At 34.9% G+C, this 11,626-nt stretch overlaps 1 protein-coding gene and 1 long non-coding RNA gene across 3 annotated transcripts; both read right to left on the reverse strand.

Moving 5' to 3' along the window:
* Nucleotides 1-595: 595 nt before the first annotated feature.
* LOC311275828 (uncharacterized protein) lies at nt 596-7,671 on the reverse strand. 2 transcript variants are annotated; one of them, XM_084385080.1, is made up of 7 exons: nt 7,533-7,671; nt 6,190-6,335; nt 4,144-4,284; nt 4,005-4,029; nt 2,012-2,050; nt 1,190-1,325; nt 596-720 (listed from the first exon to the last, which is right to left on the reverse strand). In XM_084385080.1, the coding sequence occupies exons 1-7, from the start codon at nt 7,558-7,560 to the stop codon at nt 675-677; spliced, it is 561 nt and encodes a 186-aa protein (XP_084241206.1). In that variant the 5' UTR covers nt 7,561-7,671; the 3' UTR covers nt 596-674. The 2 variants fall into 2 exon arrangements, with proteins under 2 accessions (XP_084241206.1, XP_084241207.1); XM_084385081.1 differs by having other exon boundaries at nt 1,202-1,325; nt 7,533-7,656.
* Nucleotides 7,672-8,663: 992 nt separating this feature from the next.
* LOC311276167 lies at nt 8,664-10,182 on the reverse strand. The gene is made up of 3 exons (XR_014625036.1): nt 10,006-10,182; nt 9,535-9,607; nt 8,664-9,366 (listed from the first exon to the last, which is right to left on the reverse strand). It is a non-coding gene; the product is annotated as an uncharacterized lncRNA (long non-coding RNA).
* Between the last annotated feature and the right edge of the window lie 1,444 nt (nt 10,183-11,626).

The raw sequence follows: 11,626 nt of genomic DNA on the forward strand, positions 1-11,626 counted from the left end.
AATATAATATAATATAATATAATATAATATAATATAATATAATATAATATAATATAATATAATATAATTATAGTTCTATGTACACAACACCCCTAACAACCACTCTTAGCAACACAAACTAGTTCTCAATTATATTGTTCATTGAAGCTTATAAAGAAGAGTATTGTTGTGAGAGATTGAGTAAGCAAGTGTACCTGCATTTACAGTATAAAGCATTTTCCTTCAGGCCAGTCCTATATTCGCAATTAAATATCCGTTTGAATGTCCGCTGCGATATCTTCTCCTGTGTCTTGCGTTGCACTTGCGAAACTCCGCTTTGCGTCATGCCAAACAACGGCCTTCAGCCGTGACTTATTCACGATACAGCACAGCCTCTTGTACCTTATTGCTTACATATAATATAATATAATATAATATAATATAATATAATATAATATAATATAATATAATACAATATAATATAATATAATATAATATAATATAATATAATATAATATAATATAATATAATATAATATAATATAATGATCAATTAATAATAATATTTGCTTCCACAGCTTTTACTATAAAAAAAAAAAAACTCACTCCTACTTATGAGTAAGTGAGCAAGAATTTATTTTAATTTTTTTCTTAAGTGTTATCATTAATACTTCTTGTTCTGGAGGCATTAGTGACCTAGACAGTTGGGGTTTCATTCTTTGGCACTGCTTTCCAAATGCACCTGAAAACATTCAAAATTGCAGAAGTTAGAATATAATATACAGTGGATATAAAAAATATACATACCCCTGTTAAAACAGCTAGTTTTGGTGATAACAAAGATAAATCAGATCTTTTAGAATGCAACCAAGAAGATCTTACAAGACCTGCTGAGATTTATATGAATTAATTCATTGAAAATAGAGGAGTAAACTATTCACACATGAGTTTGATGATTAGGTCATTCTGAACACCACCACATACCCAATTATAAAAGGATGTGCACACTTATGCTGTAGGTTTTAAAAAAAAATTCTTCTCTGAAATGTATCACTTTTGTTTTCAGGGCATTGCATAGGGAATATTTTTACATTAAAGGTTCAAAAGTTCTGATATGCTTTATCTTTTATTGTGACATAATTATTGTTACAGTCTGGTCTGTCTAAGATCTTTTTAATTCTCTGCAGTGATATTATAAAACCATTTTTTACCTTAAAGCCCACCTTTTATTTCTTTGGAGACAGATGACAGTGATGATGATGATGATGATGATGATGATGGTGATGATGCTGACAATGGTATACATAATGCCATGATCTCTGACTGTTACTTGAGTGGTGTCACTGGCTAGAAAAGATATATAAACTAGGATTTAGACTAAACTTTATGCAGAAGCAGGTAAAAAATAAAAATAAATCACATTTATTTATAGCAACAAAAACAACAGTGTCAATTAAATTTTAGCTGGTGAGACTAGAATTCTTTAATAGTAAAAATTATTTAAATACTATACTAAAATACTACAATTCTTTATTAGTAATAGTGTGAAAATTATTTCACATTATAACTATTAGAATTGGCCAAAACGATATGAGATTAGTATTGCTATTGAAATTTTTTAATCTCTGCTTTCCCGTTACCTGTGGAAACATGCCTAATATGTTGTATACTGAAAAGTATACAAACAGAAGCACAGTCCTCTCCTATTAAAATGCTTAAACAATGCTACTTTGTATCAAACAAAAGATTAAAACTCTTATAAGTATTTAATTAGTCTGCATACAGTATAATGAAATAATTATGCAGGACAAATTGAAGTAACATTATAAATATCTCTGCATGAGTAACTTACATAATCAAGTCTGATTCTAACTGTATTTCCTGAAACACTAATGTTACAACACCACAAAACCTTCCCCAAAAATATTGTTCTCTAAATAGCAAATACAAATGTTGTAATGTATCAAGAGCCTCAAACTACTCATAAATCCATTACATGCAACATAAAAATGTATTTATTTATTTTAACTTACCTAGAGTAGTTCTTGGGACATCCAAAGCATCACAAGGATCTGGCATGCAAAACAGAGATTTGTATTGTTTACTCAGACAATGAATCTAATACATCAGTAAACATAAAAGCCTTTACCGGCCAGGGCAAACTTCTTATCAGACCGTAACAATCTGCATTCATTTAACAACATTCTTCAATATTGCTGCTGGCACACTTTTTTTATTTTTCATTATTTCTTTTTTAATTATAATTATTCAACAAAATAATTCCTGGATAGGGAGGATGTTTTTGAGGATCAAAAAGATGAGGACATGCATGAATTCTGCATGTTTGTGCCTGTTGGGAGATTCCCAAACTTTCCCCTAAAGTAAGCAATGACTGTATATGGTTGTTCATGTGTATTTCTTACAGCACCATAACAGAGATAAAATAAATATTTTTTACAACATATATTTAATACATAAGTAAAAAAAACAATGCATTTATAATTTAGTGCATAAACTCACCTAAAGGATTATTAGGAACACCATACTAATACTGTGTTTGACCCCCTTTCGCCTTCAGAACTGCCTTAATTCTACGTGGCATTGATTCAACAAGGTGCTGAAAGCATTCTTTAGAAATGTTGGCCCATATTGATAGGATAGCATCTTGCAGTTGATGGAGATTTGTGGGATGCACATCCAGGGCACGAAGCTCCCGTTCCACCACATCCCAAAGATGCTCTATTGGGTTGAGATCTGGTGACTGTGGGGGCCATTTTAGTACAGTGAACTCATTGTCATGTTTAAGAAACCAATTTGAAATGATTCAAGCTTTGTGACATGGTGCATTATCCTGCTGGAAGTAGCCGTCAGAGGATGGGTACATGGTGGTCATAAAGGGATGGACATGGTCAGAAACAATGCTCAGGTAGGCCGTGGCATTTATACGATGCCCAATTGGCACTAAGGGGCCTAAAGTGTGCCAAGAAAACATCCCCCACACCATTACACCACCACCACCAGCCTGCACAGTGGTAACAAGGCATGATAGACCCATGTTCTCATTCTGTTTACGCCAAATTCTGACTCTACCATCTGAATGTCTCAACAGAAATCGAGACTCATCAGACCAGGCAACATTTTTCCAGTCTTCAACTGTCCAATTTTGGTGAGCTCGTGCAAATTGTAGCCTCTTTTTCCTATTTGTAGTGGAGATGAGTGGTACCCGGTGGGGTCTTCTGCTGTTGTAGCCCATCCGCCTCAAGGTTGTGCGTGTTGTGGCTTCACAAATGCTTTGCTGCATACCTCGGTTGTAACGAGTGGTTATTTCAGTCAAAGTTGCTCTTCTATCAGCTTGAATCAGTCGACCCAATCTCCTCTGACCTCTAGCATCAACAAGGCATTTTCGCCCACAGGACTGCCGCATACTGGATGTTTTTCCCTTTTCACACCATTCTTTGTAAACCCTAGAAATGGTTGTGTGTGAAAATCCCAGTAACTGAGCAGATTGTGAAATACTCAGACCGGCCCGTCTGGCACCAACAACCATGCCACGCTCAAAATTGCTTAAATCACCTTTCTTTCCCATTCTGACATTCAGTTTGGAGTTCAGGAGATTATCTTGACCAGGACCACACCCCTAAATGCATTGAAGCAACTGCCATGTGATTGGTTGATTAGATAATTGCATTAATGAGAAATTGAACAGGTGTTCCTAATAATCCTTTAGGTGAGTGTATATTTAACAATATATGTACAATTATTGCAATATGCTCTTCTCTAGGTTTTCTAGCAAGATGACGCATTGTTCATAAGCTGTTTTTTGTCTAGGGTTGAAGAACTAATTGGATATGAGAGGTGATACCTATTTGAATATTGTAATAAAATAGACATAATTTGAAAGCCTATACTTTGCTTTATTAAAAATATAAAAGTGTGTGATGGTGTCACACGTGTTTTAAAACATTGTTTGAATGTTGATTTGTTGAACATGATCTTAAATCATGGAATAAAAAACACCCAACTTACCATGACATTCTGCACTGTGAGCCTGCTGTTGAACCAAAAGAAAGAGGAACACAGAAAGAAGAAGAGAAACACAATCTCTGAAGACAAAACAACATTCATATTTCATTCAAAAAATTCCATTTATGCTAGGCATGTTTACCCCAGTGCGTAGACAGTCCTTCCGGTATGTGACCTGCTTGACCTGTTCACCAATGATTCCTTTGAGAATCAACTTCTGGGATTCATGATATACTACCTTCGTCTCATCCACATTTCCATGTTCATCAACCACAACAAATTCCTAAAAAAAAAAACACACACACACACAAACAATGCTTAATTGTCTGCGCTTCCCTCTATTCTTTCCATATCGTTCCCATTTTATACTGCTGATATACGCCACTTCACAGTGTTTTTGATTGTCTTTTGAAACGTGCTGCAGTGTTTGTATCTGTTCTCTGTATCCTCCAGACTTTGTGTTTTATCATGACTGTAGTTAAACAAATGTTATATTAAGTGAATTAAAGGGGGATAGCTCATCCAAAAATGAAAATTCTGTTGTGATTTACATCAGTGTTCGAATTATACCGTGAGCTTAGGGGGGTAGCCTACAGCTGTTTCGACCGGGGACGTCACTCTCCATTTTACATAGGTTTACACACATGAGAACCACTAATCTATATGCGAAATTCCCTGAATATTCGTGCAGATTCCCTTTTGTTAAGACATTACGAATGAAATTGCTGCGGATTGAAGATGAAGAACGCACCTGAAGACAAGACTGAAGCGAATACAAATGTGTGTAGCCTGCCCTACACTGTCACAATTACACATTTTTTAGGGGGGCTATAGGCAGATGTTTAGGGGGCACCTAGGCCTAGTGACGCCGAGCTGCTCATAACATTTACCACAAAGCACAACGCATGATACATGGCAGTCAAAACCATAGGCAGAGATTATAGTTGATTCAGCCAATTACTCTTAATTTTTCGCTGACACACTAGCGCCTGCGCCTGTACCCGGTACGTAAGTTTTGACCGCTAGTGAAGAAGTGACATCTAAGAACCCTACTGTCTATGCAAAGAACCATGCAAAGAATACAGTCTGAACGTACCAGAGAAATGGTATAGGCCTACAGCCCAATGGGGAGTGAGGGTTTGAAAAACGTATTTCATTCGATTTTTTATTATTGGTATGTGATGGTAATACTGCATTTAAATATATACAATTTTGGATAGGCTAACATTATATTTTATTACATTTTTTTTAGTACCCCCCAAACTATTATTTTCATCCCTTTTGGGAGGGTCCAAGTCTCATCTAGGGGGGTCGGATCCCCCCCAATACCCACCGTAATTCGAACTATGGATTTGCACCCTCCTGTTGTTCTAAATCTGTATCACTTTCAATTTTACCAAGCCGAAAATTAGACCACAATTACACATCCTCTGGGAGGTCGCGAATTATTTTTAAAATTCGAAGAAATTTGGTTTCGATTGCATGTGCTTGCAAGGGAAATAGCTTTCATTTCTGGTATCATTTACTTGCTTTCGTTCCGAAACCGTAAGACTTTCGTTCATCTTCGAAACACAAATGAACATCTCTTTAATGGAATCTGAGAGATTTCTGCTTCTACTGACCTAAGCAACTACCACTTTAATCCTTCGAAACATAAAGAGATCGTAAAACTAATCCATATGAATTGAGCGGTTTAGTCCAAATTTTCTGAAGAGAAGTGATTGCTTTATCTTGAGCTTCTGTTTTTGTTAACTGATCAATGTTTTTATGTGAATAAAAGCATAAAATAATGTTTATCATATAAAGCGATCAAGTCTCTTCAGAAAATATGGACTAAACCGCTCAATTCATATTAGTTTTACGATATATATTTTTTTTCTTTTTTTTTTTTGAAGCGTCAAAGTTATCGTTGCAGATGTGTAGCTGTTAACAGAGGGACAGAATAAAGCTCATATTTTATCAAAAAGATTTTCATTTGTGTTTTGAAAATGAACAAAAGTTTTACGGGTTTGGAACGACATGAGAGTGAGTAAATTCTGTTTTTGTTTTTTTGTTGTTGTTGTTGTTGTTTGGCCTTTAATGCATGACACAATGCCTGGTAGCAAATGGTTTATTAGGCTATGACTTTTTGAAAATATAGGCTAATAGGCTATGAAAATATTGAGATAGTGATCAGTAGGCTACTCACCATTGTTGACCATGTTGGTGTGCAGAAGGCTCCAGGTGGCTCGCTAAGATTATAGGAAACCGAGTGGTTTCTCAAAATCTCAAAACAGCACTTCAAGCTTGAACCCAATCCCTTCATTGAGCAATTCAAGAGAATGGAAATACAGCCTGTTCATGGAGAAAAGGAAAACTGATAGTGTCCTTAATAACCCTCAATGTTACTAAAACAATTTAAAAAAATGAGAACAGAATTATCAGAATACAAGATTGTTTTTAAAATGTGCATTAAAAATGGCTATTTTCATATTTCTGTGATAAAACTCATAATACCTTTAGATTTAGAGAAACATTTGACTGATTCGTTTTTTTTATATGTGACAAATATATGATTCATCTATTTTAAAGATTGATTTTAACTAGGCTATTTGTTTACTAGCTATAGGCTATATTAATATAAAGTAAACATTAACTAACCTTTAGAAAAAAAATATCCTAGGCAACAGATGTAAGCAAATATTCACAATTAGGGAAGGAAATGGGTTTTATTTCCAGGAATCACACATTGGCTGTAAAGAGATACTGCCAGTAAATTACTACCTGTAAATTCGCTTCTGCCAAAGAGTTAAATGCTTTTTTTTTTTTTTTTTTGTTCTATGTTGTTCTATGTTTATATATTTTGATTTAAAAAATATTGGCGTAGGACTACTAAATCCCAAACTGCAGAATATAGGCTATAAACTGTTTAATTATCTACCCTGACGAAAATTAACCTGCATGGTTTTACTTTATATAAAAAAATAAAAAACCCACAAATTAAACATGGTTTTGCTATTAGCCATAGTTTAGCTATGGTATTTGTAGTAAAATTAGTGGTTAGCCTATATAGTAACAAATGATAATCAATCCGCAAAAAAATTTATTAAAAAAATTTAAACAAAAAAGCGTTGCTTACCTGGCTCTCGTGCTGATAGCCTAAACAAAGTTCTATAGCCTACTATTATTTATTATAGATACAAAAAGAGTAATTTTCTATTATTATATTTCCGAAAGTAAATAGGCGGACCTCCAGATGCAAGCAGACCTCACAGCCATAACAGACCTCGTGTTCCCATTTCGAAACCATTTATGTGATTATAGTGCACCATTTTTGTCACTTTGATTGAGATAAATGTATAACTGAAATGTAATAACTAATTGGAAAGCAAATTCTTAGACAAAATGGCATTAGCCTACAAAAATCACTTTAACTTTTGGAAAGATTTTGAAGATGAAAAATAAAGACGTGTTAGTGCACGCAAATTAACGTAAATGAATAGGATTAAGTTTATTCTAACAAAATATAGAATCTTAAGGTAGGCTACTTACAGAGTTTCACAAAATCCATTGGGTTCATAGTTTGTGACTGACGTAGAGACGATTTAATGATTTATAAGTTCCGGACACGGGTCAACTGTCGTTTGACGGATAACAAAAGTTGCTTACTATAGCCTACTTTCAGAGCAGCAGTGAAAGAGTTACGGTGCGAGAACAGCACAGGCACAACATTGGGCGTGACAAAGGAGGCGCGCTGAAAGGTAAATTGCTACGACTTTGCCAATCCAGTGGTTCTCAAACCTTTTTGGTCACGACTCACGCCACCTAACCTTTAAAAAAAATGTATGCCTTTGTTATTTATCATGTAGTGGAAGGGTGATGCGCTACATGATACAAATACTTAGCCTAGTCGCGGATACCCTCACTCGGAAAGTATCTGAATGATGTCACCATATTCATCATGACACCAATAAGCATTATGCAACTGTCAGCCCATTACGTCAGTTTGCTTCTCTCCTACTTCACTGTGCTCACATGTTGGGGGAAGATACCAAAATTGTTCCACATGTAAGAACAATGTGGATTTACTTTTTAATTGTAAAATATAGCCTATATGTTTAGCATGGGCAAGATGGTGATGCATCAGCCATTGTGTTATTATAGGAAAGAAATAGAAAAATCTGCTAATTTAGTTGTTATAGCACAAAATGTCAAATTAAAAAAAATGAATGTGTCCACTAACAAATAGACACAAAAAAAACTTGATATTTAACATACTAATACAATAGATCATATTTTCCAGAGACACAATAGATCAATCAACCTCAAAATTGTTTCGACTGACCAAATCTCACTAATGTTGATATTCAGATTAAATGACAAAATTAAAAATAGCCTAGCCATAATCATCAAAATTGCTGACATGAGATTTTGTGCCATATGGTCAGGAGAAAAAAACGAATAGCCTACGATATGTTGTCTGAAACGTAAATGAGTCAGCTGCTTTTCTGCACAGCGTAGGCTACTGATTAATAACAGCTAGGCCTACGTCCAGCCGGCATTTCAACGTTGATGGGACCAAGGTTGAATCATGTTTCGATTTAGCGAAACGAATCAACGTTGATATCGTGACGTTGTTTCACCGTCTCTTCTTTCAATATGGGTGAATAAAGGTTGCATGTCGACGTTGAACCAATGTTGAATTATGCTTCGGTTGTGCAAATTGAATCAACGTTGATATCGTGACGTTTTTTCACTGTCTTATACCTTTCATCATGGGAGAATACAATTGTACATTCGTTTGCAGTTGGAAGATTTTTGTGATTAACTGTACACTAAAAATTGTTAACTGTCAAATGACTGGCAGCAATTGCTTAAATAAACACATTAAATAAAGAGTTAACACATGCTTAAGATTGTAAAACAAGTTTTATTTAAAGAAAAATAATAAAAAATAAATAAAAATACTTTCTAAAACAGATGAAAAACGTCTAAAACTTTAAATTGCGTTTTCGAAGTAATGTTAAAAACCTGTAGAAGTAGAAATCTAAATGGAATATTTAAAGTTTTATTAGAAATACAAAAAAATGTCCAGGGTGCAAAAAAGTGTTTGAAGGTGCTCTTTGGGGTCAGGAATTCAAATAAATGTAAGAGAAGATCCAAGGCACTCTTCTTCAAAATTATTTAAAAAGCCTTTATTTAACTGGCTATTTCATGGTAGAAAATTTAAAAGACATGGGGAGGGGAAAGCAACCCACGCGTAGTGGCACAAACAGCGCATGGGTTGCTTTTTTTTCCACAACAGAAAGAAAAAGAAAGGTCTTTTCCAGTGAATTAAAGAAAGGACTGATAAAAGTGACATGAATCCCCTTTCAGTGCGCCACCTCTGCGGAAGAAAGACAAAAGGACAAAAAGTTACTCAGACTTTATATCAGTAGCGCTAAATGTCTTACTTTGAAGATGAAAATCATACTTAATAATACTAACGTTATATATTAATCCCAGTGTAGGTTTTCGAAACAGTGGGTAAAATTGACTAATAAAACAAACTTACTGTAACGTTAGTTGGTGGATTTGTCTCTCTGCTTGATGTCCTCCCCGATAAAAATCTTATTCTAATGCTTGATCTAAAAAAATAAATAAAAAAAATTTAAACAAATATCTTTTCATTGGCAGTTATCATTGTTTGAAGAGGTTATGTAAACATACTTCTAACGAATAAATTACGCTTTTATCACTTTCCTCATTCTCACCCTTTTTTACTCGTGCGTTTGAGTTTTAAACTAGCTGACAACATTAGCTAAACACAATAACACACAGCAACGTCAGATGGTAACTTACTAACGTTACACTGAAATACCTGCTAATATCGCTAGCGCGCTACGCTAATGGTGAAGCAGTAACGTTACAAAAACACACACAGAGCTAAGTTAACTTATTTATCTTAAGAGGTTACTAACTTATGACCGTTACCCGTGTCCTTAAACGTTAGACTGTTAAAAAGGACTGAAAAATGTTTTCTTACGTGATATTACCAGTATTTTTACAGACCACGACCCCTTCCTCTGTTCACATTCCAGCTTTTATTCTTCATTGACATATCAGCTCAAATTCGCTAAAATAAGAATTTAACAGGCAGATATAAAATAATCCAGGTCTGACCATAGACTGTAAAAAATAGGGTCTGACTCTGACCGAGTAATCATTGCAAGCAGCAGCTGCTCACACACCGACCAATAGTAACGGACGTATTTTCAAACTTAAAATAGGCGCGCACATTGTCATTGGACAGTTTCCTGAAAGACAGACAGATTAACCAATCATGCTCAAAGTAAAAGTAAAAAGTTAACATAGCGAAATGTGCTCAGTGTATTAAGTTTTATTTGAAGTCTTTATTATTTAATTAATTGGTCAAATGACATGGCAGTGTATGAATAAAAATATAATAATGCATGATAAACTATTAGGAAAGCAGACAAAATTGTAAATCCACACAAAATCACATAAGGCAAAAAGTTTCTGCTGCAATAATTATATTTTAACATATAAGTTGAATGGCTGTTATGATCAACATATCATTAAATGCTAATTAATGATCATACTGTAAAAGGCAAATATTTCTGTTGTAGCCTATCTTGTTGAAAACATTACGTTGTTTAAACGTATAGGCTACAGATCTTGTACAAAATTTCAACGTTGATTTAGAAGTGTTTTTGTTAACCTTTTTCAACCATTTAGCATTAAACGTTATATCAAAGTTGTTTCAACGTTGAAACAACAACTGATATTATTTCAACCATATTTCAACTTTGAAGGTCGGATCATGTGCCGGCGGGTCTGACAAAATCATAATAGGCCCTATACTTGAGTTTAAGACAATGGCTGTGCCATGATTTTGGCTAAATTTGCATAAATGATAACTTTATAAATGATAACTCTGAGAGTGAAAGTTTGAAGTGACAGAATGTTTGGCTGAACAACATGATACCACATGCCATAATGAATTAGGCATTTAGCGCTTTCATGTAGCCTACTACTGAACACACCCGAAGCGCTTTACAATCATATCATGGAATCTCTCCTCAACCACCACCAGTGTGCAGCATCCGCTTGGATGATGCGACGGCAGACACAGTATAACGGCGCCAGTACGCTCACCACACACCACAGGTGGAGAGAGGAGAGAGAGAGTGATAGAGCCAATTCAGTGGATGAGGATTATTAGGAGGCCATGATTGGCAAGGGCCAATGGGTGGAATGTGGCCAGGACACCGGGGTTACACCGCTAGTGTTTACGAGAAGTGCCATGGGATTTTTAATGATCACAGAGCACTACAGCCAGAAAAGCGTCTCTGGGTGTGCATAAGAAAAACTGGGTTTACCACATTTATAATCAGATTAAAAAGCAAAGCAAAAAATAATAATAATAAAAAAATAAAAATAAAAAATCAACAACCTGACCTGGCTTATCACTAACTTTACAGAATAGACTGGGCTGATGTGTAAAACTATACCCAGGCTCACCACATAACCATAATACTAGGCCTATATAAAATATAACTCAGGGCTCATGTGCTTATAATTTTCCTTCTAATTTTCATGTGCTTATCCTTCGAACAAGTAAATCGGTCATTCACTTGTCCAAG

This window comes from Rutilus rutilus, assembly GCF_951802725.1.
Source record: "Rutilus rutilus genome assembly, chromosome: 17".
Taxonomy (NCBI): Eukaryota; Metazoa; Chordata; class Actinopteri; order Cypriniformes; family Leuciscidae; genus Rutilus; species Rutilus rutilus.